General features: G+C 44.1%; 2 protein-coding genes and 1 long non-coding RNA gene across 7 annotated transcripts in view; 1 reads left to right on the forward strand and 2 right to left on the reverse strand.

Annotated features, from left to right (window-relative positions):
• Nucleotides 1–264: 264 nt before the first annotated feature.
• Nucleotides 265–6,894, reverse strand: PLPP5 (phospholipid phosphatase 5). 4 transcript variants are annotated; one of them, XM_059384436.1, is made up of 7 exons: nucleotides 6,508–6,894; nucleotides 5,937–6,045; nucleotides 5,355–5,445; nucleotides 4,457–4,520; nucleotides 3,844–3,968; nucleotides 3,016–3,186; nucleotides 265–1,364 (listed from the first exon to the last, which is right to left on the reverse strand). In XM_059384436.1, the coding sequence occupies exons 1-7, from the start codon at nucleotides 6,801–6,803 to the stop codon at nucleotides 1,204–1,206; spliced, it is 1,017 nt and encodes a 338-aa protein (XP_059240419.1). In that variant the 5' UTR covers nucleotides 6,804–6,894; the 3' UTR covers nucleotides 265–1,203. The 4 variants fall into 4 exon arrangements, with proteins under 4 accessions (XP_059240419.1, XP_059240421.1, XP_059240422.1 ...); XM_059384438.1 differs by having other exon boundaries at nucleotides 5,977–6,045; nucleotides 6,508–6,705; XM_059384439.1 differs by lacking the exon at nucleotides 6,508–6,894 and adding an exon at nucleotides 6,254–6,366.
• Nucleotides 6,895–6,914: 20 nt separating this feature from the next.
• Nucleotides 6,915–12,456, forward strand: LOC132006557 (uncharacterized). Of its 2 annotated transcripts, none has more exons than XR_009401136.1 (3): nucleotides 6,915–10,215; nucleotides 11,029–11,152; nucleotides 12,369–12,456. It is a non-coding gene; the product is annotated as an uncharacterized LOC132006557 (long non-coding RNA). The 2 variants fall into 2 exon arrangements; XR_009401137.1 differs by lacking the exon at nucleotides 12,369–12,456 and having other exon boundaries at nucleotides 6,915–8,992; nucleotides 9,598–10,215; nucleotides 11,029–11,116.
• NSD3 (nuclear receptor binding SET domain protein 3) overlaps nucleotides 10,616–25,820 on the reverse strand; it is a 117,921-nt gene continuing 102,716 nt past the window's right edge. Inside the window, exons 18-24 of the mRNA XM_059384431.1 lie at nucleotides 25,048–25,160; nucleotides 24,200–24,469; nucleotides 16,704–16,820; nucleotides 15,094–15,235; nucleotides 13,957–14,063; nucleotides 13,339–13,543; nucleotides 10,616–12,910 (exon numbers count right to left, since the gene is read on the reverse strand). Of these exons, the coding sequence (XP_059240414.1) occupies nucleotides 12,669–12,910; nucleotides 13,339–13,543; nucleotides 13,957–14,063; nucleotides 15,094–15,235; nucleotides 16,704–16,820; nucleotides 24,200–24,469; nucleotides 25,048–25,160 (1,196 nt within the window). The 3' untranslated portion in view covers nucleotides 10,616–12,668. The remainder of the gene's footprint in view (nucleotides 12,911–13,338; nucleotides 13,544–13,956; nucleotides 14,064–15,093; nucleotides 15,236–16,703; nucleotides 16,821–24,199; nucleotides 24,470–25,047; nucleotides 25,161–25,820) is intronic.

The raw sequence follows: 25,820 nt of genomic DNA on the forward strand, positions 1-25,820 counted from the left end.
GCTCATTAAAAAAGGAAGTTTGGGGTGAAGAACTAATATTTAAGTTCTTTTCCCTTGACTGGTGTTTTCATGATCATAGGCAGATGTAGTTCAGAATTTAAAGCATAGCAATTACAAAGTCAGCACTGAGACTATTCAATATTTACAGATATCAGCCTCTACTATGGCTTAGTTGTATCACTTATGTCAGATGGGGAATCCAGTGTTTTACTTCGGAAATTTTCCAGCGCTTGAATGATACTTTACGTACCAAAAACATCCACGTTCACCATTTTCTTTGTCACATTTATTGAAGGAAAAAAATACACTGAAAATATAGAAAGAAACACATCAGACAAGGTCATATTTAAAGTATAATCACAAAGAGAAGGGCAGTTGTTGGTCCAATAGCATCAGTTCTGGTGATGTCCTGTAATTGTTCCTTATATCCCATTATGAAGAAGGGACAGAAAAAGTTCATTTGTTCTCCAGACAAGAACATTCTTTCCTGCCTCAGCCAGTTGTAGAATTGATGCATTTGGGCAGATCTTCAGTCATACACGGATGGAAAGTGGCTCATGAACACAGTTCAGGAGTGTGGTTTCAATACTAGCAACTAATGATTTCCACCTCATTTGTCTTTACCATTTTAAAAAATTATTCACAGGTTCAGTAAATAATTTATGCCCACAGGATTCAAAATGGACAGCAGTGTGTTGGTTAGACTTAGATAAGACACATGTGTAAGGCGGTAAAGAAGCCAGAACTGGACATTTTCCTATTTAAAGCTTGACGGAATTGTCACTAGAGAAAGTAAACAGAACCAAAAATAATTTAGTTGGTCGTGCCCTGGGTTTGAAGAATTTGAGCTATGGAAAATAGAAATTTAACTGTGGGTTCTAGGGTATGTAAAGGCTTCTTTGTGAAAGATCCTTCAAGAATGGTATTTAAGTTAAATGTGAAACACTGTAGATCCTGGGATACCAATCTACCAGACTACTGGAAGATCTTTTTATCAGAATGTGTGGCACAGAGTCGTGAAAATGAACCTTGAACCTGGACTCATGACAAATCCATGTGAGCAAAACTGCATAACCATATGGAGACAGAATGAAGTGCTGTGTCCTCACCTGTATCTCTTAAGAGTTAACAGGTCAGACATTCTTGTCTTGGGCAGTTTAGAGGGGCTGCCGCACCTACTCTCCATTGAGGTAGTTCTAATTTCTAAATACTAAAATGATAAGGGTCACCAGGCTTCTGTGCCGTGGGCAGTCCAAGTCTGTCCTGAAATGGTTTATGACATTCTGCGTCCGTCAGAGGAGGATAATACTGCCTGTAGCAGACATAGGCCAATGTCAGGCCAATCATGGATCCAACTAGTACATCTAAAAGAGAGGAAATAAGGTACTTTCTTAATCATACTGGATCTCAAATCATGTTAAAACACCACGCAGTACTGGCACACCGATATTGAGGGTTTGATTCCAAATCACTGCAATAAACGAGTACCTCAGTAAAGCAAGTAGGATGAATTTTTGGTTTCCCAGTGCATATAAAAATTACGTTAACACTATCCTGTAGTTTACTAAAGCGTACAATAGCGCTAGATCTAAACAAAAGTTATATACCTAATTAAAAAATATTTAATTGCTAAAAAATGCTAACCATCATCTGAGCTTTCAGCAAGTCATAATCACTGATCACAGATCACCATAATAAACATAATAAAAATATTTAAAACACTATAAGAATTAGCAAAATACGATGGAAACATGAGGTGAGCAAATGCTGTTGGAAAAATGGCACTGACAGACCTGCTCAGTGTAGGGTGCTAGAACCTTCCATTAGTAAAACACAATTCTCTGTGAAGTGCAGTACAGTGGGGGACACCGATATAGAGAAGTTGGCCCTCCAGGTTAACTCTACTTGTTTGGGTGCAAAAAAAACCTCAATTTCAGGTTTATGGTTTCTTTAGGCTTTCTCAATTTTATCATATAGTTAACAGGATTATCTTCAGGTTCTTTCCTAAACACCAAGTCAAAACACATACTTGCGGGCGCTAGGGTGGCTCAGGTCATGACCCTGGGATCCACCCCCCACCCCCCCAAATTGGGCTCCTTGCTCAGCAGGGAGCCTCCTTCTCCCTCTGCCCTTTGTGCCTCTCCCCACTGTCTCTTAAAATAAATAAAATTTTAAAAATCCACATCTTTAATAAGTCTAAATCTTTTTCCAAGGATAGACTAAAATTTTTTAATTCAACTAGCCAACATATAGAATATCATTAGTTTCTGGGGTAGAATTCAGTGACTCATCAGTTGCATATAATTCCCGGAGCTCATCACATCACGTGCCCTCCTTAATGCTCATCCCCCAGTTACCCCACCCCCCCCACCTCCCACTAGATTGAATTTTTTAAATATTCAAAATAACAAAAGTTTCACTTACTGCTATTAACCCCTTTTTCACCATTTAAAGAGTTGTAGAGGAAGTAATAAACTGTACAGGAGCTGCCCTTTAAAGAAAATCAGCTTATTCTTTAAAACAGGGCTCCTAAGGACTTCTGGGCAATATTATCAGCTTTTGTTTTTAATTATGGGTTTTATGTGAAGATACTCTGTAATCTGGATGTTTTATTATATCATTGAACAAATTTCTTTGGTTTAACTACAATTTTATATTTTCTTGAATTTTAGTTTCTGAACAAAAATCTCATGATGATGAACTTTTTTTTTTTTTATAAACTTGATTTTTATTTTAAGACAGTAAAGAAATTGACCTTTGAGGTTTGTTGTAAAAAATTTCTTAGAGGGAAAAAAATTCTTAGTTTATTCTGAACCTATGATGCTTCAAAATAACAGAAAAATTGGGACATTTCTCCTTGGTAATCTCTTTACAAGGACACTTGGTTCAGAAACCCAGACTATCCCATACTCAACTGTTGATTCATTTAACAGAGTTAGCGTCTCCGTGCCAAATGCTAGGGCTACGGCGGCAGGTGAAACGCGCAGACTTACATGGCAGGAAGACCCTGCTTACCTTGCCAGTGATGCTTATAGTCACATGTGCGGGACAGCGCAATCACAGATGCAAGGAGGAGAGGTGACAGAAAGGCACAGAACCTCCAAGACTTCCCACGGCCTTGTGGTGTGAAGCAATGTAACTTCCCTGCCAGGTAGAAGGAAGCGAAGGCCAGACCAGCAAAGGCAACTAGAAGAGGGAAGACCAGTAAGCAGATGTCTTTTAAAGGAAGCTCCCTTGCTCATTTGCAGACAGGTGGCTGGGGGCATAGACGTGCTTTATCCTTTTTGGGTACACTTGTGGTACAGATCATCGATGAGGAGGAAACAGAAGGAAAAATGAAGAACTTTATTGTGTGTCCCAAAGTTAATAATATTTACCCTTGGGAATAGTGTTTGGAATACTAGCAGTAGGACTTTGAGTAGGGTTACTTCTTGATGCCTTAGTTCCCTGATGTATAAATAGGAATCATAAAAATAATAGTATCCATTTCTTTGGGCTACTATGATACCAAAAGAGAGAATAAAAATTGCTTTCCAAAGCACCTTCAATAAAGGTTAGTTAATATTTTTCTAACTAGTACCAGATTGTGGGATCTAGATAAATAATACAAGACTCATAAAATGTTCATATCTCATGAAGGTAAACGACTTCCTCTATCCTTGAACATCTGTCCTAATATTTGAGGATCAGGCTATGGAATCTTGGGGTTACTAAAGGAGGGGATTCTCTAGTTTTCAGATACGAGAACAAGAGTAGTGAGGTGGCCCCATCCTCATAAGCTTCCTAAGCTAAACTCAGTGACCCCAAGAAAGCACAGATGCTGAGCCCATGCGGTATTCATACAGGAAGAATGTCCACTAGGGAAGCTCTTGCGGCCCTCGTTCACCACGTCCTTCTCCCCTGTGCACGTCAAGTCGGAGTGGGCTTGCCCGTCGGGGAAGCAGCGGTAGAAGAAGTCTGGGCGTGGCCTGAAAAAATAAACACGGTCTCAACACAGATCCCTTAACTTCAGAAATTATTTTTTGGTTGTATCAGATACTGTAATCCTGTTCACAGTTGGTCAAATAGTGTCCCAGGTAAAATGATGAAACTGGATTAGGGTAGAAAGAAAAGCTTTATTTCCAGGGTCTACATTTGGGTGGGTGGGGGGGGCAGTCCAGCACACGATTATTTTTTAGGGCAAAGAGCAAGTCACACTGCAGTTTCGGGGTATTCTAGTGGACGATGACCCTGCTGTGCTGGTCAGTGGGAAACACTGTTCAGGCCAGGAAAGAGTCCACAAGGGTCACCCACAGGACAGCTATAGGGGAGGGAGGCCATGTTAGGTGAAGAGAACAAGGTCAGACTGAGGCTGCCGAGAGGGGGAGGAAGACGGTGGGTGGTGCCACGCCAGTAACTACCTCCTGCAGATGGGAGGCCCGAGGCAGGCACCAGGGCGCAGACTCTGGTCACTCACCTGCCCACGATCAGTTTTATTGTGTTCGTAAAGACACCGTTCAGAGCCAGGGCAAGGCTGGCAGCTGGAAAATAAAGAAACTTACTGTTAGTGGGTTTTGCCTAGGAGGACTTGCATGATCATGGTCTCATCAAGAGAGCAGCTGTGGTCTTTTTTTTTTTCTTTAAAGATTTTATTTATTGGGCGCCTGGGTGGCTCAGTCATTAAGCGGCTGCCTTCTGCTCAGGTCATGATCCCAATGTCCTGGGATCGAGTCCCACATCGGGCTCCCTGTTCAGCAGGGAGCCTGCTTCCCCCTCTCTCTCTCCCACTCCCACTGCTCGTGTTCCTGCTCTTGTCTGTCAAATAAATAAAATTTTTTTAAAAATAAAATTTATTTTTATTTATTTGACAGACAGAGACACAGTGAGAGAGGGAACAGAGGCAGGGGAGTAGGAGACGGAGAAGCAGGCTCCCCGTAGAGCAGGGAGCCCGATGCAGGGATGAATCCCAGGACACTGGGATCATGACCTGAGCCAAAGGCAGCCGCTTAACGACTGAGCCGTGCCAGCGCACCAGCCATGGTCTTTTTGAGATAGGAACGGTCAGGCTCTAGCCAGAGCTGAGCAGAAAAATCATTCTAGGCCTGAACGTGGTGGAGTACAGAGAGCGCTTCTGGACTAGGCCGAATCCATTTTTGGGGTACCAGTCATTCAGCACATTGTTCACCTCGGAGGTCAACTGTGTTCTCAGAGTGCCAGCTTTCTCACGGGTGACAACGCGGGTACAGGGGAGACAGGATAGCTGTAGGAACATAGAACTCCGTGGCCTTCCACAGGCAGAGGTCACACCTCCAGTGGCTGAGATGCCAGCACTGAGGAGACAGAGACCAGCCCAGTCAGGGAGGGCTCGTTCTTACCCAGGCAGGCTTGTTTGCTGTCGGTCGCACCAGCCTTCTTGAGACATCGGGCCAAGAGGATCAGGGACAGTGGGGAAAGAAATGCAATGACCTGAAACAGAAGATAGTAGAGATTAAAAAAAAACCCAAACCAAACCCCCAGTGAAACCACATGGCTAGTGGTTCAAGCAGTGCCAACAGGGAGGAGGAATGGAGGGAACAGAAGTCGTCACAGGTCAGACCTAGCGGGGCCCTGTCAGTGTGCGCAGTGGCAGCGTCTGGGGGTTGACGGGGCAGCACCTGCTCCACCAGGAACGCCACGGCCATCAGCCATTGCTCTTAAGTGACCAGTACCTCAATCCATCCTAAGGAGCAGAGCTCACAGTACCTGTCTTTTGGGCCAAAATTGGCATCTTGCGCTCTCAATTTGGGTCGTGATCATAAGGAAACAAGAAGTTGAGCCCCTCATCTAAGGGAGCAAGACGCTCCCCACGAAAGACGCTCTCCAGATCCCCCCGGAGCCAGACGGACCACCCCCTGCTCCCGAGCATCGAGCTCGTCCTAAACATTAAGGGTCAGAAGGAAGGCTAGTTCTCTACGCACAAACATGGGCTTGGTGGGGAAATACTCGGCTTCCACATACGGATTCCGGTAAAGCCACATCTCCTCCGGCTGGATCAGCCTCTGGAAGGGAGGGAGGAGCTCCGTTACCCTAGAGGGGAAACAAAAATGTGCAGAGCACGTTGGTTTGCTTCCGGCCTCCAGCCGCTCGTCGGGACTTCCCACCGCTGCCCGCCCCCCCGCCCCCGGCCCCCGCACTGGGAGCCCCGGGCCGAGGAAGGGGCTGCCGGCCTCCTGCCGCCTTGGGGGGGGGGGGGGCAAGGGTGCGGGCCGCGGGGTTCGAGCGGCAGGACGCTTACAGGAAGGCCGTGAACAGGGCGAGCCGCACGCCCAGCTCGGCACCGAGGGCCGCCACCTTCCCCATCCTGCCGTCAGCCAAACGCCGCGCTGACGCTGACGTGGCAGCTCTTGCGGCGGCGGCGGGAGGCGGGAGGCGAGGCCGCCCCGGAGGGCCGTCCCGGCGGCAGTGGGGGGCCGGGCCTCGGCGGCGCGGGGGCGCGGGCTGGCGGACGCTGGGCGAACTGCACCGGAGGAAGGCGTTGCAGCCACTAACCTGCCCTGGCGGGTCATCCCTCGGCACCGCTCTGAGAGCCCCAGCTGGCGGTAGGAAGGAGGCGCCCGCAGAGCCATTCCCGCCATTCCAGGGGACACCGACCGCCATTCCACCGCAGGCCCCGGCGGAGTCGGCCAAGTCGCCGGGATGAGAGTGACGCACATCTCCCCTTCCCGCCGTTCGCTCCGTAGTCTCCCACCACACTGAGCAAGAAGCAACATTCTCCAAGGACTTTCCCTCCGTGAAAACACGACCAAACCCCACGTTATCGGCTCCAAGCTCATTTGCGACAGCATTTTGAAGGACCTCGGGTCACTGGCCGGCACCGGGTGCCTGCTCTCCCCACTATGACCTCTCGCCCAGCAATTGTGGCAAGAAACTACAGGCAATGAACAAGTAAGTCCACAGTTCGATTTGGAACATACAGGACAATTTATTGAAGTCAATCTCAAGCAAAATCTGAAGTCAGTGGAATGTCATTAAGAACCTTTCCAAATTAATCCTCATGGAAGCAAAAAACACATCTGAATTCCAAAGTATTTGTAAAATAAAAAAAGGCAACATCTCAGTAAATATAATGTACAAAAATTTATGTTCCTACCAGCACACACAGTAGTAAGAAGCTTAAAATTCCAGGCAATCCTAAATATACTATAACTAGTCAACAATAAGCTATCTATATACAGGTTAACCAAGCTTTACACGTTTCACACTATGCAGTAAAACATAGGCCATTCAACAAAACCCCCAAAATATCATATATCTTGAAGTCTATGTGGCAACATCAAGTCATTATACAGTAATGCCCTAGTGGAACGCCCCCCAGGGAAAATGAACACTAATCCCTTAGTGTCAAGAGCTTCTAGCCAAGTCACAGAAACTCAAAAGAGATTGACTTTAGTGAATATTGATCCTTTGTTATTAAAGACTCAAGTCTCAAGTGATTTAGGCAAAATAACATTTCACAGGATCTACAAATTTATTACAGATAAACAAAGTACAGAAATAACCAATCTACAAAGGTCATTATCATAGATAAAGATCACAAGAAAAAGAAAACAATCTGTAGGTGTCTGTGTTTGCTGTGCAATATCACAAGTGGTTACAAATGAATTTCTCCTATCAATTCCAATTATGCACACACCCTTGTATAGAAAAAGGATCTTATTTAGCCAGTTGTAATCATCATTTAGTATCAATCATCATTTAGCATCTTGGTCATCGGAGGCAATGTGATTTTCTTTTTTAACAGAGGGTATGTGACAGCACAAATAAGATAAAGAGCAGTATTAATAACAACAGAGTAAAAAGTAAATTGTATCCGGTCCACTCCTAACCTGACAAGAACACCTCATACATACCTCGTCTCGGTGATCTGATGGACATTGCGCGCCCCGCGTGCATACGTCAAGGTCTGTGGCAGGTGGGCGGGGGCGGCACCTGAGGGGGCTTGCCTGCCAACTCGCAGATCCGGAGGGTCACATAAGAAAACTAAGGACTGAATAAATGACTTTGGCAACTGTTCATCTTTTTCACTTTTTCTTACATGTAACTGACTTTCACAGGCTACAGAAGGGCAGGCTGCTCTCCTCCTCCCCACCATACACACATCTGTGCCACAAGCACCTGAACTTGTCACTTAAGCAATGGACTGACGGAGAAAAGAACGGAAATGGTTTCTGAAACACACACAGACGACACCCTGCGTTTCAGGAGTATAACGTAAGTGCAAATTTTTGTTTTTTCCCTTACACAGGCATATATATTAAAAGAAAAGAAGAGCTGCACAGGGATGGGGTTGACAAAAATACAAGAGAAAGAACACACATGGCAAATACTCATAAAAATGCTGGTATTTCATGCAAGAGTCTCTTCCTCGAATGTATACATGAAATCTGAGCTATCTGCTGTGGACACTCCATCCCACTCGCAGAACTTTGCCTTTAATCCAAGTTGAAGAGGACAAGAGACTAGGCTATTTGTTTTCAAAACAGTATACAAAACAATGCTTTCTACTTCATAAATTTAAAAATAACTGTAAAATAAGGGGAATCTGAAGAGTTTCAAGTACTTAAAAAACCTGAATTCAATGAGGCAGAGGTCTCAATGTTAAAGTGACTACTTCGTACCTGTGGTAAACATTGTCATTCCCCCTCCCTCACCCTGTTCTAACCCCCTTTTCTTCCTGTACCCCGCCCCAGGGAAAAGTTGGTAGATTTCAGTATGTACACATTTCCAACTTTTCAATATTCGTTAATACATGGCAAAGCCGTCTAATCAGATCTTTCCCTAGCTTAGCTGAAAATGGAGGCGAGCTCTCCTCTCGGTTTACAGACAACCAGGGAGCAACTGCAAGTGGTCTAGGCCAACGGAAATCGTTCCAAATGATCACTTTGTGTGTGCAGCAACCTGGCCAACTCCGGAAGTCGAATCTGCTCCACCTGGCAGTAAAGCCTCTTGCCAGCGGCATCGCACCTCCTCCCAGGTGAGCTTCCCAAGCCCAAAGGGCTCTACCACAACCTGTGTCCTTATCCTCTCGGGACATGGCATGTGGCAGCTCCCTGATTTCAAGGTGAATGCTAAAGGAAGCTTTGTACTTAACAATGAAATGAAGGACCAGCCATGAACCTGGGGGGTCCAGTGACGACGCTCTGTAGGGCTGCCCTCTGCCGTCCAGGCTGGCTCTGACCCCGATTAGAACACAGACTGCGCAGCGAGGCCAAAAGGAAACTACTTTATGAGCCAGGAGAGAAACCTGTCCAACAGCCTGCCTGCTCTGAGAGTCTTTTACATGGTTATCTCAGAATTTCAAAACATTATTTACAAGCATGTTTCCAAGTATTATGTGGAAATAGCAGAAGGGAGCTCAGAGCCACACCCCCATTATTATTATTATTATTATTGTTATTTTAGTTTTTACATTTGTTCCTGACTTGAACACACAGAGAGCTCCAAGTTTCAGTGATTCAAGAAGTCGGCCTATTCTATAGCTCAGGCCAGATCATTTCAGAGAATTAAGGTAGAGTAGGAATTTGTTAAGATAAAAATGAAAATAAAACCCACCTCCCTCCTGACTCTAACCCTGATTAGATATTAAAGAAGAGAATCACTTCCTCCAGCCGTGCTGGCCTTCCAGGAATGAGGGGCAGGTGACCGCAACCCTCCTGACCCTGCTACTGGCCACGGGCCAGCCCCTGTCTGCACCGTGCATGCCGGGAGGGCCCATTTCCTCTACAGTTGTAACCCAACCGATTTCTGAAGCTTTATGCTGATTATCAAAAACTTTACATTCACTTTTTCCAAAGAAGTAATATGAGGCTAAAAAATAAACAAAGAAAAACCACCATTATCCCATGATGCTTTATCTCATTTTTGGACAAGAATAAAACCCAAACCATTTCTGCTCTGACCACGGATTTGAAAGTTAACAAAACCAACTACAGACCACAAGAGAGCAACATGTCCTCTGGCCCACCGGGTTGGTGAGGCGCAGGCAAGCACGGTGCGTGCACACGCTGCGCACGGGAAGCACAGCTTTCTCCCCCGGCTTTCCGCTTCCACAGCCTGCAACGTGAAGATACAAAGATACGTACAACAAGTCGGTCGTGACGCCACGGAGGTGTGAGGAGAGCTCTGGGCCACTGGTGGGACGAAAGCCTCTTTCTGGACCACTAAAGAGCACTCCTGGATGAAGCCTCCAGAGCTGTAGTTAGTAGCTATTTTGTTTTTTACCCTAATTTCTGAAATGGCAGAATGATCCTGTTAGGTACCCTCCCACCCCTCCCCCCCAAAAAGATTTAAAAATCTCAGCAGAGCCATTATGACAAAATGTGACATGATGAGGAAGCTGCATGAAAATATTGAAACCTAAGGTATTTGTAAGTATATGGATGGACCCTGGCTTACCATATAAAAGTCATCAGATATTAAATAGCACTAAGTCCAAAACAAAGCAAGAAGAGAAGAGTTCATGTGGGATACGGTTTCAACAAGAGTTATATTTTGAATGTTAAAAGAAATCCTTCATATTAGTAAGTTTAAAAAAGCAAACATTTATCTCATATATATATATATATATACACACACATATATATATATAAAATAAAGTTTTAGTATGATAAAACCTAGATTTTCTTAAATTATTTTTTAAAAGGATATCAAACTATATAGTTGCTCAAGAGCAAAGTTTAGTGTTTTGGTGCGCTGTGCTGCACGTTACTGGTAGCGATTCGATCTGGTAACATGCACAGCATTTTCCATTTTGCTCTTTCTCCTGGGACCATATCTAATCAAGAGAATTCCTGGAGGCTCTATAAGTTACCTCAGAATTAATTGCTGGAATCAGGCAAATGGCAGTTTAGGAGCTTAAGTAAAGGAATTGTAGTGTGATATATATTTTTTTTTGTTTTATGTTTTTTTTTAACAAGAGAAAATCCAGTTCAATTGCACATTTACATTTAAAAAAAAAAAAAAGAGAGAGAGAGAGAGGCACAAAACAGCTATTTTTTTTCTTTTTTCCAGAGAAGAACTCTAAATTGATAAGAAAAAAGGAACACACAGAACTGAAGGAACATGGCTGAGCATCTCCCCTCCCTCCCTTCCGAAGGTTCCTAGGTGCTTCTTGAGGGAAAATAAATGCCACCAGGTACCAGCAATTGTAAGCAGTCAAAATTCACAGAGAAGGTTAATGTTCATTCAAGCTAGCCCTAGAATTCTACTTAGTACAGTGTGACAACGTCTGACATTACTAATTAGTTCATACAAGGACTACTGGAATATACATATTCCAAAGCATTAAATGCAAGTGAACTTTGTGGTTAGACATCTTGGTACATTGGCATCTAGGAGATCCAAGCATCACAGCCAACCATTTTTGCTAACACTGCTTTCTTGGGAGCTTCCCTAAGTGCTTCCTAAGACAGAGTGTGTTTGTGTGGCTCTTACACACCCTGTAGAAGCACTTCCCCTTCCTCAGTGGGGCAATTTTAATTAGTAGATAATACTAAATAGGAACTGTTTACATATAACTGGGAGATGTCCCTACCCCTTCCACCCCCCCAAATGAGGAACTAAACCAAAAAGACCTACTCAGATACAACTGTGACTCGCTTGTGTTGTTTTCACAAGGAAATACAGCCAGCCGGTGGCCAGCAGACAGGGAATGTTTGATTGGGGAGGGAAGCAGAGACAGGAAAGGAAATGCCCATAATACTCTCCAGGTCAGACTAGCAGCTCCGTTACACTGCACAGAATGACCCAACTCTGGGTCTGGGCCTTCCATCTCCCTTCAGCTGCCTCTGTCCACATGTTGGAGCAACAGGCACGACCACTCCAATGCTGCATTCACCTCCACATAAACACACTTCATCAAAAATGTCCACAGTGGAAAACATTTCAAACTCAGTGAGGGCACCTGTTTCTGTCTTCCCCCAGAACCAAAAACCACATTATCTACCTTTCTAGGTAAAGGTATCCCATCACAAAGCTGGCCTAGGTGCAAACCACTGAGGGTAAAATCCACTGAGGCATTTTGTTTTCAAGAGGCCAGATTCAGGACTCGCACAGCACCCTTCTCTGAGCCAAGACATCTGGGAGGAAAGAGAAGTGAGCCTTGCCTACTGCTCAGCGGAGAGGTATATAAAGGCCATCAGAGCCTTTTCTAGAGGGCCTGCTCCAAATGCTACTTCAAACACACACGCACACTGAATAGACTACCTGAACTACACTTCTCCAGAGTTTTAAAAAATGAAAATAAATAAAGGAATGAGGGCTACTTTTTTGCTTTTTACACCCAAGGAACACATCCTAGACTTAAAATTTATCTCATTAACAAAATTTCTTTTTCTCTTCGCTGTTTTCAGAGTGAAGACATCTCTTTTTTCCCTGCTGCAAAGGCATGAAGCATAATAGAAGGCAAGAGAAGACCAAGGGAATTTGGCCGGCCACGAAAGAATCCCCAACCCACAAAACAGAAAAACAGCCCCAGGCCACCTGCTTCTGCCCGCGAGTTTCTGGCCCCAGCGCGCAGGGCCACAAGGCGGCGCCCGGGGAAGGGGCTTGCGCAGGGCAGCCGCTTTCTCCTGCCCACGTGCCACCGAGTCACTGGTTTCTTTTCCTTTTTTTTCCATCTCGATAAAAAGAAAAAGAAAATCACCACCCATTTATTCTTTCAGTTCTTCTCCATGATCTTGTGACTCCAATTTGCATTTGATCTTGCTCCAGTATTCTGCGGACACAGGAGACTCGGGGTCATGCTCGGAGCAGCAGAGCCGGCCTTCCAGAGCAGAGGGGACCAGAGCGCCCTCTTCATGATCTTTACAAAATGAGTGTGGGCAGAACTCGCAGAAGGAGACGGCAGCGCGGCTGCACTCCTCGCACTGATGCCACGGGCATTCCCACTTTCCTACGGAGGGGTGCGAACAGGGAAAAGAGCCCCATTAGTGCCCCTCTTGATTACCCACGAAAAACCCAAGTTTGCACCATCTGCTGAGACTGGAGACTGAATTCAATTAGAACACAACTCCAAATTCCGGCCAAACTTACGTCTGAGTGTACTATTGAGAATGGACGCAGTGCGCATCCCAAACTCACCGCCAGAGAGAGGAGCCAACTGCTCGCCCATGGTAACAAGGTCCGAGAAACCAATCCTCCTGGCCCGCACCTATCCCACATTTGCAGACAGACTTTTCACTAGCATACTTTGTTTCTAGTGTTGGTTGTTCTGTTCATTATCCATCCCATGGCTCCACTAAGGGGAGCAAAGTACATTCTAGGTGACACATCACTGGCCAAGACGCAAGACAGGGAAAGGGTCCCAAAAGGCTCGCTTACCATATGGTGGCTGAGTCAGGTTAAGGCATAAGAGGTGGTATGCTTTGGGACAGTCTTTTTTGTCACACATGACCAGCTCTCCACCATCTCCACATTGAAAACAGTAGTCTTCATGCATCTGCTTTGGTTCTGCTTTGATTTTTCGCCTCTTCTGCTTTAACTTAGCATTTTTGGCTTTTTCTTCGGCTGTTGACGCACATGTCGACTGGCAGGGAGAAGGAGAACACAGCGTGTGAAGCTCTACATGGAAAGGGAGCTCCCGCAGCCTCACACTCATCTGAGTTCTCTTAAGCTCTGTAGTTCAGTTACCTAAAAACCAGCAGGAGGACTTCGCCCATAACAGTATTGTAATAAAAATAAGGCTTCATTTTCACTGATTTTTGAATACGGCGCTTTATTTTTTTAAAGCAAGGATTCACATACCACAGAACTCACCACTTCAAAGTGGCTCATCCAGTGGTTTTGGGTATAGTGTGAATTTTTAAGAAGTTTTTGAAAAGGATGTTGGTAACTCCAGATTCAATGAGAAATACAAACATCTCTTCAGAACCTGATGGATGCGAACTAAACTGGGGACCCATTCGCTGGCCTGGGGCACTCGCTCCCTGCACCACTGACCTTGGGCCGCACTCCCAGGAAGCCGCTGCAGTTTTCTGCCCCACAGTGGCATTCCGTTCTGCCGTTGCCCAGACAATCCAGGTTATAATTAAATGTTAACTCCATCCCTAAAGTAAGAGAAATAATTACTCATACTCGAGTCAAAGGGAAGAGACATGCTGTCACACACGCACTCTCATAATGAAAAGACAGACATAATTCTGACCCGAAGGCTTTTCTCTCACCCGTGCTCCACACTGAAGAGCGATGGGGGAGAAACAATAGAGAAAAACACCCCCATCCACCAAATATTGCAGAAAAAACAGTCTATAAAAGCTGTCATATCCTTCTCATTGAAGTGGTCAGAAACTATGTAACTGAGACTAAGAATTGGAAATCTGCTCGGGAGAAAAGGGCTCTGCTTTAGCTTGCTTTTCTAAAGTAATTTACATGGCTTTCTGAATGAACAGTAGGGCCGTGGAGTAGCAGCGACCACACGGTCTCTGGTGATTAATGCTTTAGAGTGTGCTTGGAGAAGAGCTCACAGTGCGGATTTGCTAGTCACACCAAAGACCCAGGGACTCGAACCGGGTCGTCCAAGCTTGCTGCTGGGCTGGTCCTGAACAGAGTCCCCGGGATCAGCTACAGCTCTTCCCTGTTCACCCATTTCTCTAAACCCCGGCAGAGAAGCAGCTAAGCGTTGCTGGTAAGATGCTGGGCGGCTGAGGGAACAGGGAAGCAGTAACTGCCTTCAGAAGCTTTTTGAGTCTAATTTGAAACAGACTGATCTTTCAACTAAAAACCAAACAAACAACCCCCCCCCCCCCGACACAAACCAAGAAAGCAGCTGATGTTAACCCAGTATGTTAATGCTTTAAATAAGAGAACAAAAGCTTAAACATCTGGTTGTATTGTGCAGACAGCAATAATTGGGAGAAGTCATTCAGGAGGGTCGTGGACGCACAGGATTCTGTAACATCCTCTTGGGCAGAAAGGCTCTTGCTCGACTCCCTTTTGCAGGACACAGATTTTCACTTTTTCGTGGCAGATAACAATTCCAAATGTAACCCCATCGTACTTGAATAAATACTTGAGCATCAAACCTGGAAGGATATTCTGCCCAGAGAGGGGCACATGGGGAGCAAATAGCTTTGTTACCTGCAGGAATATCACGAAGGGCGAACAGCCCCACTCGAACATCTCCATTCACTGTCCACTTCTGTGTTTCACAGTTTGGATTACAACTGTGGTTCATAAAGCGAGAATAATTTCCTTTGGGGCCAGCATCAATTATACGGTCCTTCAGAAAGAAAAGCAATGGAGGTAGCTTTGACATAAAATCAAGTAGGAGCCTATCTCAGAAACATGCAACCCCAGCCCGAGTCTATGGCAGCTGCCAACTCCCCGAACACATGCTCTCAGGGCCGGTGACCAAGTTGTCTACTTTATTTGATGAGCTTCAAGCCAAGACAATGAAGATAAAGTGGAATTCAGTTTCTATTTTTTTAAACTGTTTCTAGACACAGATCATAGAAAAATGCTACTTAGAAAATGCACTGGCCGCGGGGATGCCGGAGCGCAGAGTTCAGCCCGCCGCCTGGGGTGGGAACCACGCTGCTGGCTGCCAGCCCTCCTTTCCTGCAAAACCAGTGCGGGGCTACATGGACAGGACAGCACACCATAAAGAGGGACAGAGGAAGTATGGGAGACTTTCCTCTGAATGAAGATCCGGACGTTTGATCAACGGAAGGGCTATCACGTGAGACATACTCTGCAGTGGTTACCTGCTCCTCCTATTTTCACTTACACTGACGTTCAGAACACAGTGAAAAGCTCAACATTCTGGCCCTGAATTCAAACTCTGATCATCTGGATGAGTTCCGGAGGACGGAGCCTCCCAAGTGTCATCATGATGGCTGGAGGGCCTCCGACAGTGAGCAGCGGGCTTAGAGGGCCACTCAGCCATCAGAAATAAATGGCATTTTATATTTATGAAATTTATGTTCCTGAAAGTGGTAAAACTGTCAAACAATGACATATCAGTTAAAATAGAGTTCTTGTGATTTCTAGTTCTTACTTTTAATGATATTCTAACTCAGTTTCAGGGAGAGCCTGGAACATACAAAACATGGGTACTGGTCTTAGCCCTTCACTCAACTGTGACAAGCTATCCAACAGATCGCTTGTCAGGGCTGGACCTCAGTTTCCCATCCTCCGCAAATCAGAGGGCTGCTGAAGAAATGACACAAGATAACGGCTGTCCCGAATGTGCGGCAAATGGGACTTAGGAGCACATGGATTAATCTAGCAGCTTTACTGTCATTTCATTTATGATGGCACCCATTTGTCCTAACTCAGACACAAAATTTCAGTACACTGAACGATTCAGAGTTAGAATTTTTTGCTCAATCAGAACTTGAACGGGGCTTTAAAACTTAGCATGAGAAAGCCGACTGTCTCTGTCAGTGACAGAGAAACTGAGGGCCAGGTCCTTCAGTGACTAAGAAGGGCTGAGACAAAAAGCCTCATATGTCCACGCTGGTCCTGGTCATCTGTCCACTCACATGCCAAGTGCAAGGCTTCAACAATCAGCCTTTGTATAGCCTGCTATAATTAGCACAATATGGTGGCTAGCGTACTGGCTACGACAAAGCACCCTCATTCTCCAGAAAAAAACAATCAAATTAGAGGAAATGGAGTTCAACCTAAGCCCATGAAACAAAGACCAAAAATCCTTTATTTCTTACAAAAAAAAAAAGCAATTTTACCTTGGTAACAGTTAACATATAAAAATTAGTTACACTGTTCTCGTGGGCTCTCTTGATTCGCAATCTGCATTCTTCTTCATCAATTAATTCGCCAACGTATTCATTTACAAATTCACCCTGCAGAGAAGCACGCACTCTGTAAATGTAAAACCAATGTGTTCCCTTTGAGAGCATTCCTTAACACCCATGTGTAATCCAAGAGCATTAACCAAAAAGAATCCTGGAAATCGAACGCTACAAACAAATAGTAGTTGTCATTCCCTGGCAGGCAGGTGGCACTATTTTTCTTGTAGCAGTGTCTCAAAAGGTGATGACCTGTCTTTTCTTGCGACAGTATGATTTATGACAACATGTCTGAGTGACATAATGGTGGGAGCCGGCGATAAGGCTAACTCAAGCCTTTGAGGGTATATTACGCCGACGTTTACTAAGTGTACAGCATTAGGGTTAATGCCTGTTAAATGAATTCTTTTTTTAAAAAACTTTTTTATTTTGGAGTAAATCTAGATATTCACAGGCAGTTGCAAAAATAGCACGGAGAGGATCCGTGTACCCCTCACTTAGTACTTCCTTAAGGCAACATCTTACAGAGCTATAGGACTGTATTAAAACTAAAGAGCTGACATTGGTACAAATTATAAATCTTATTCAGACTGCACTAATTTTACATGCACTGTGTGCGTGTGTTTGTGTGTGTGTGTGGTGTAGAATCGTGTTGCCACCACAATCAGATACAGAACTGTTCCATCTCCACGAAGACCCCTTGTACAGTCCATAATGACACCAGCCTCCTGCCCTCCTCCACCCCCTCCCATGCCTAATCTGTTCTCCATCGCCATCGTTTGGAGAATGTTCTGTAAATGAAATCACACAGTATGTCATTTTTTGAGGTTGGCAAAAACCCCCTCACTCTTAATTCTCTTGGGACCTGACCCATTTGTTGTGTGTGTCCGCAGTCCAGTCTGTTTTCTCCTGCTGAGCACACTTTCGCACTGTGGACGTACTGCGGTTTGTTTACTGGGTCAGTCTCCTGAGGCATGTCTGAATTGTTTTCATATTTGGGCTATTACAAACAAAGCTGTTGTGAACATTCTGGTAAAAAGCTTTTGTGTACAGATAGGTTTTTACTTCTCTGGGATAAATGGCCAGGAGTACAACTGGTTGGATCAAATGGTGAGTTTACATTTAGTTTTATAAGAAACTATTTTCTGGAGTGTTTGCACCATTTTACATCCCCATCATACTTTCCCACTGCAGGAGAGACCCAAGTTCTCCACATCCTTGCCAGCACTGCCAACTAGTTTTCATTTTGCTGTTCTCACAGGTGTGCGGTGATTAGATTCTTTTATTATTTTTTAAAGATTTTACTTACGTGAGAGGGAGAACGAGAGAGAGCACAAGCAGGGGGAGGAGCAGAGGGAGAGGGAGAAGCTCTCAGCAGGGAGCCCAACACAGGGCTCAATCCGAGGATCCTGGGATCAGGACCCAAGCAGAAACCAGGAGTCAGACACTTAACTGATTGTGCCATCCAGGCGCCCCATGACTAGCTTCTTTTAACATAAGGTAAATATATAATTCAACATCTTGTGTTTATAAATTCAGTCATTAACCCTTTCACCCCCAAAGCATGGCTGATTCAATCCAGGACAAGAGCATTACCTACAGAACTTTTTGTCATATAGAAAAAGAAATGTCGTAGGAAACAATGTATTTGCTTATTGTTTCACCAGACTTCTCGTTCTTCCCACCCTGACTTCCTCCCCTCTACAAATTTTCACTAGTTCTTAGAACTCATGGTTTAATCACTTAGATTCACGGTATTTGAGAGTAAATTGAGAGTTTTTCAGTATTCTGAATTGAGAGTAAATTTCAGTAATCTAAAGAGAAGTACCATATTCTCTGATTTTGGCAAATCATTAAGAACATAAGCTAACATTCTTACGAATATTTAATCCTTCTCTACTGATAAAAACAAAAGATTGTCACTTCTGTAATAAGAGAAAAAGTTAATGGGTCAGACTGGAAGAAACCAACCTAATGTCCTGTGCATGTCCCTTCCCTTGGCGGTCTGCTGTTAGTGGGGTCAGTGAGGCTCTGAGTCAGCCTCAAGGAGCTACATACTTGCTTCCAGTGGGGAATGGTGGCCCCAAAAGTTGACCTCTGGGCTATGACAAAGAATTAGGTTAGAAAAAGAAATGTACAAATACAAAAAAAAAAAAGAAAAAGAAATATATTTAATTGATAACTGCAACTACGTTTTCCTTCCAGTCCTTTCTCACGAAGGACGGAGGAGGGTACGCACATTTGAGCCCCATGCTCTGTCACCTTACCAGGCTTTCCCTCCATCTAGCCCGGGCTGTGACACAGCTGATGAGCAATTCACACCATGACGTGGGACCACCGCCCTCACAGGTAGATTTCCTCACCACACTATACTTATTTAATGGCATGGTCGGTTTGTTTGTCTGTTTTTTAGAATAACTGACTGGATAAAAAGTCAGTCTAGTCTTTATTTACTTAAGACAAGGGAGGACTCCTCTTTATATTGGAATTAGCCCAGTGCCGGTGCCATTGGGTTAATGGCAGGGTTTTTATTTTTAACTGAAACCCACAGAGCAGAACTGCAACCAAATTGGCTATACATCATCTTTTCCACATATTAGGATTCAAGGTAAGGTTTCATTTAAAGAAATGGTTCTGTGGCTATGAAAGCCTGAGTATCATGTATTATGGTTTATATTTACTGTTTTATGAAAATGAATACAGGAAAGTTAAAAGTGCTGATATCAATTTGCTAACACTGTAAATAAATATTCCTAGCTATTTTGTAAAAGAAATATTTCAGATGTCCTAAAGAGACAAACCTTAGCCTCAAAGAGTTGCTTACCGGGGTGCCTGGGTGGCTCAGTCGGTTAAGCATCTGCCTTTGGCTCAGGTCATGATCTCAGGTCCTGGGATCGAGTCCTCGTAGGGAGTCTGCTTCTCCCTATCCCTTTGCCCCTCCACCCTTTGTGCACACACACAGACTCTCTCTCTCTCTCAAACAAATAAATAAAATCTGAAAGAAAAACACAAAAAACTAAAGAGTTGCTTACTGGACTTAAAACCATTAACTGTGGGGCACCTGGCTGGCTCAGTTGACAGAGCATGGAACTTTTTTTTTTTTAAAGATTTTATTTATTTATTTGACAGACAAAGATCACAAGCAGGCAGAGAGGCAGGCAGAGAGAGGAGGAAGCAGGCTTCCCGAGGAGCAGACAGCCCGATGTGGGGCTTGATCCCAGGACCCTGGGATCATGACCTGAGCCGAAGGCAGAGGCTTTAACCCACTGAGCCACCCAGGCACCCCGAGCATGGAACTTTTGAGTTCCATTGAGGTTGTGAGTTCAAGCCCCACATTAAAAAAAATAAATAAAAAATCTTATAAAAAGACAAACTCAAAAGACACCCATTAACTGTGAATTCAACTGTGAACAAAAATGACCAAATAGGGAACTTTAAAAATGCTAGAAATCTGTCCTTAAAGACTATGGCAAAAAGATAGGGTATAATTCAGTATTTAATATATATATATTTTAATTTTTGAGAAAGAAATCACTCTGTAACAGGAAGTCTCTTACTGGCTCTGGCACACATTTTCAGGAATCTGTTACATATAAAAAGGAGAGAACTGGCTGTGTACAATCAATTTCATATTTGGCTTCTGTACCCTCAATTTACCAAAAATCTTTTCTATGTTGCTACTCAGTCTTCATGATTTTGCTTTTCAGGAATGTATATTTCCAGCTATTTTGTAGAAGACCAACTGTCTTACATTAGGAATTCCTCAAGAGCTAACTGGCAGAATAATCCTAGCTGTATTTTTCTTTTCTCTTGATTATATCAATTTAATAAATTAGAATACATTTTAAAATAAATCCAATTACTCTTAAAAGATGTTAACACGATATTAAACTGGATAAATTTTAGGATAACCCCTAAAACTCCCCAAGTCACAGGCAAAAATTTGTATATGTGATATGCATGGCATTAAAGTAACATCAAAAATTTTGCATTCTCGGGGCACCTGGCTGGCTCAGTTGGAAGAGTGTGCTCCTCTTGATAGTATGATTGTGAGTTCGAGCCCCATGTTGAGTGCAGACATTATTTAAAAAAATAATAAACTTAAAGAATTTTTTTTGCATTCTATAATGACTTTGGTTTCATTAAGTAGGCTCCATGCTGTGTCCAGGGCTTGAACTCATGACCCTGGGATCAAGACCTGAGCTGAGCCAAGAGTTGGACACAACCGAGCCACCCAGACACCCTACCTACAATGACATTTTAAATGCTAATGGCCTTTGGCCAAGGAATGCAATCCATATATCTAATGCATCGGCGAATCCTGTTGGCTCGGCCTTCAAAATGTCAGCAATCCACCCACTTCTCTTCTGCTACAACCCTAGCAGTCCACACCACCATCATCTCTCTCTGATAATAATGATTTCCTTTTTGCTACTCCTTCCCCATGACCATAAATGCCCTAGACTACACCCAGTTATTCTTCTGAACCCCAAGGGTGGCACACAGGTACTTAAGATGGCTCTCAGAATGCCTGTCTCCTGGGGCTCACACTGTGGTGTGATCCTCTGTCCTTAAGTGAACCGGACCTGTGATGTGCTTCTAACCAATAGACCATGGCAAAGGTGACAGGATGTATGTGATTAAGTGAGTTTGTTACATCAAGATGTTAGCATCCAATTGGAGTGGCGTGTCTCTCCCCCTCGCTGGCTATGAGGAAGCAAAAATCCATGTTGGGGAACCCTATCTGGCAAGGAATCATGTGCAGTCTCTAGAAGCTAATAGCAGCAAAACAATGAAAACAACAATAAACTGAGACCAAGAAAACACCCAAAGCTCTCAGACCCACAGGAGCAAAAAGCAGAATTCTACCAATAGCCATGCAAGCAGGAAAGTGGACCTTTCTCCAGTTGAGGCAGAAGAATGAGAATCTAGTCCTTGACAGCATCCTGACTAAAACCCTGTGAGACCCTAAGTAGAGAATCTAGCCAAGCACTGTCTTACTCCTGAGCCCTAGAAACTGTGAGAAAATAAAATGTGTTACATTTTAAGTTCTCAAGTTTGCAGTATTATTGTTATGCAGCAATAGAGAATGAACACATCAGGTCAGATCAAGTCACTTCCCACTAAAATCTTCCAGAAGCCTCCCACCTCTGGCCTCTAAGGCTGCACAGGATCTAGCCCCAGGCCACCCTCTCTCGTATCTCCTACCTACCAACTACCCCTTTCCTCTTCCTTCGCCAGATGCACTGGCTCTCCTGCTGTTTCTGGAGCATGCTAAGGCCTCTGTCCTTGCTTTTTCTTCAGTCTGGAATGCTCTCTTCCCTTATGTGCTTGTACGGCTTTCTCCCTCATGTTCACGTCAAACGGCACCTCCTCAGCCCTCCTTACCCAAGCAGTCTGAAAAAACAATCCCCGTCACCAGCCTTCCCCTTTGACTGCACTGTATTTCTCTGCAGCATTTTAGCGGTACTCAACATCATATATCTGTTTATTACCTGTCTCCAGCAGACCCACAAAGGTGTCTTGTGCACTACTGTTTTTCCAAATACCCAGAGGAATCACTGGCACATTGAAGCAGCTTCACAAACACGTGCTTACTGCGTGAGTCTCACCTCAAGCAATCTAATCTAGAGAAACGGGTGCCTGAAGGGGTGCCTACGTGGCTCAGTCAGTTAAGCATCTACCTTTGGCTCAAGTCATGATCTCAGGGTCCTGGGATCCGGCTCCCTGCTCCTCGGGGAGTCTGCTTCTCCCTCTCCCTCTGCTTTTCCCTCCTCCCATGCCCCTCCCCCTGCTTGTGCTTGCTCTTTCTAATAAATAAATAAAACCTTCAAAAAAAAACCCTGGGTGCATAGAGATAGATGATCAAGAATGGTCATTACAGGGCGCCTGGGTGGCTCAGTGGTTAAGCCGCTGCCTTCGGCTCAGGTCATGATCTCAGGGTCCTGGGATCGAGTCCCGCATCGGGCTCTCTGCTCAGCAGGGAGCCTGCTTCCTCCTCTCTCTCTCTGCCTGCCTCTCTACCTACTTGTGATTTCTCTCTGTCAAATAAATAAATAAAAAAAAAAAAAAAAAAAAAGAATGGTCATTACAGAATGAAATGTATATATATAAATTAATTAGAAAATAGGTGAAATAAGTTATGGTACATTTTACTATAGAATACAATGGGACTGTTACAAAGAATGAGGAGCAATCTGTATGTACTGTCATGAAGGTGTATTTATGATATATGAAGTGGAATAAAATACTATGTATCATATTTATGTTTTTAAAAACCCTTTAAGTATAGAATATCAGAATATGTATTTGTATATACATTTACATTTACAACTGTGTAGAAAAGGTTATAAAAGGCTACATGATAGCCTCTTAACAATGGTCATGTCTGGTGAGGAGGTGGAAGGGATGGAGGAATTTCACTCTTTATTATCTTTTTTGTATTGTTTCTCTTTCCTATATTATATGGTACTTCTTAATTACAGAGGTGATTTTTTTTTTTTTTTTTTTTTACAGGTACAAAAATGTCAAGAGTAGCTTTAAATGCCTACCAGACCTGCTTTCTCTCAGTGGAAGCCTCTCTGCATTCTCTCTCTGTGGGCACTAGGCAAGTAGGGGGAGGGGGAGCATGATGGAGGTGTGAAGGTGGAGGTGGGCTGGGGGCCTGGTTTTAAAATGCACACTGTTCAGGCCTGTCCCAGATATTTCAGTAAGACATTATTCTTGGTAAGATCCCAGGAGATTCCCAGGATTTCTGAAGTTTGACAGTCACTGTTCAAACAGTAGGATTTGCTGCAGATTTTCATTTTTCTTTGAGTTATTTGCATTTAAAAATTTTTCTACAAAGACACTGCTCTGAAGAACCACCTCCAAGTATAAGAATAAAGATAATTTATAAGGGTCAAAGATCTCAACTTTTGCCAGTTGCTTTTACATACATAATCTAATCTGAGACTGGTAGCAACCCTTTCAAATATGCGGGCAGGGATTACCATGTCCATTGGAGAGGGGAGGAAATTGAGGCTCAGGGAGTTGTGACTTGGCCCTGCCTGGCCTCAGGGCCAAGGAATGGTGACAAAGGCACAGAGTCCTGGGTTTGCTAGCTTTCATCCCAGTATGTTCTAACCATTGCACTTTTTGACTCTGCGGAGCCTTTTATAGCTCTTTTGCTTAACAAACAATATTTCACAGTGAAAATGACCACTGTCCCTTCTCCTTTTTATGCTTAATCATAGGACACCCAAAGTTTATGTGTATTTTATTACTGCCTCTTCCTACTGCTTCTGCTTTGCTCAAGAAGTGCCCAACCCTCACCTTGGAAAGTTTCAAAATTTTGCCCTAAATTCTTATGTATTCCATCCCCAGGAGAGGATGAAGCATCTTCTGAAAGGCACAGGCCCTCGTCTGTCCGCCCAGCCCCTGTCGCACGCTACCTTCTTAATGCTCCTCTTGGTCCTGAGGCCCCAGCCCCTTCGCTCTGTTTTGATGACCTCGGCATCAGGGTAGAGCCTCTTGGTGAAGCACTGGTTCTGGCAGCGCTCACCAGCCGGGCACACCTGCGGGTGGCACTCGTACTGCAGCATGCGGTTCAGGCACTCTGACTCCAGGCCGCACGGGTTCTCATCGGCTGGCTTGCAGTTGCAGCGGGGAATCTCGGACAGGTCTGCAACATGGATCTGTACCTTTCCGATCACTTTGTTAGCCTAGAAGAAAAAGGCACAAAGAAGATCAAGAATTTCAGTGGAAACATCAGACACATCCAGGCGATTTCTGGCTTGGCAAATGCCTCACGGCATGACTCTGAGAAAGGCTCTTTCTATCTTAACCTTAATTTCCCCCGAAGAAGCTAAGAACAAAATGGCCTCTCCCGAGTGGAAAGAAATACCAAAGTCTGACGTAAACTCTCCCGAATTTATCCTGTGTATTTCTTCTACCAGTTGACGGAAATTTCCTAACTGAAGACAACCATGAGCTTTTCTGGAGGAGCTAAACACCTACATTCTCATTTGGTTGCAGGACAACCTGGTTGGGCAAGGACAGGATTCCACATGGAACACGTTGCTCCCAGTCATAAGAGGGCTTATCAACGGCCTCCTCACACCCCAGCAGCCCCAGCTCCCATTTTATGCTTCCAACCAAAGCTCCCGGTCTGTTCAACTGAAGACTGGGTTGGTAAGTGGCAAAAGTTTTCATAAGTCAGAAAGTGCCTTCTAATGACTAAGACAGTAATGCGTTTCCTGTTGCCTGTCAAATACTAATGTTTTCATGGGCAGAGACTCACTTTGATGTGTTTGTAAGGAGGAGGTTTTCTTGAGTTTTTTTCAGTCTCTAGCGCTTCTCTGCTTTCTCTTTGTGCTTTCAATTCCTGGAAACGTTTTGCAGCTTCTTCCAGTGCTGCCAATAAAGACCAAACAAAGTATATAAACACCAAAAAGAAAACCCAAAAAACTTCTAGGAGAGCAGCTTTACGTTGCTTTCTCAATGCCCTGGATCTGGCCTGAGGCTTTCTTTTTAAAATTATTCAGGAAATGACCATTTTCCACCAAGACACTGAAATAGGATATAACTCATTTAGGGTTAAAGCTGGGCTCTGTGCAAGCTGCTGCCTCAAGGAAGAGGTCCTACTTCAATAATCAGACCCTTCCAAGTAAAGCAAAAAGAAAAATACAAAAAACAAAATACCCCCAACCAACCGAAAATCTCCACAGCTTTTTAAATTGTACCAGATTTAAATTTATTTTACTCTTACAGAAAGCCAACCTTCCTGGAAACTTGTTGCAAAAACAGTTGTAAGGCTCTTCGTGAGAAGATTTTACTGCTCTTCTGTGGCAAGGGAGCTTCACTTGATTAAGAAGATTATTTCCAAAATAATCTCTTATGTTTGTAGAAAGATCGCAGAAGAAACTCCTTTCACACAGATGGCAGAGTCTACTATAATGAAATGTATTTCTCTAACTGACTGGATAAGATGTGGCTCTAATGTGACTGGATACGTAGGGGCGCTGGATCCTAACACCTGGTGAAAGTTCTCTACGCAAGTCAGGACATGGCGAG

The sequence above is a fragment of the Mustela nigripes genome, chromosome 18, assembly GCF_022355385.1.
Source record: "Mustela nigripes isolate SB6536 chromosome 18, MUSNIG.SB6536, whole genome shotgun sequence".
Lineage (NCBI taxonomy): Eukaryota > Metazoa > Chordata > Mammalia > Carnivora > Mustelidae > Mustela > Mustela nigripes.

Bases quoted from the DNA above. Each gene is read 5' to 3' on its own strand.
- PLPP5 (XM_059384436.1), bottom strand. From the start codon at position 6,803: ATGCTGTCGCAAATGAGCTTGGAGCCGATAACGTGGGGTTTGGTCGTG. The intron at 3,187-3,843 runs GTATGAATACCG...TCCCTCTTCTAG, and splicing joins CCCTAGTGGACATTCTTCCT to TTGCCTTTGCTGGTCTGGCC. The intron at 1,365-3,015 runs GTAAGCAGGGTC...CCTCTCTTTTAG, and splicing joins CTATAAGCATCACTGGCAAG to ATGTACTAGTTGGATCCATG.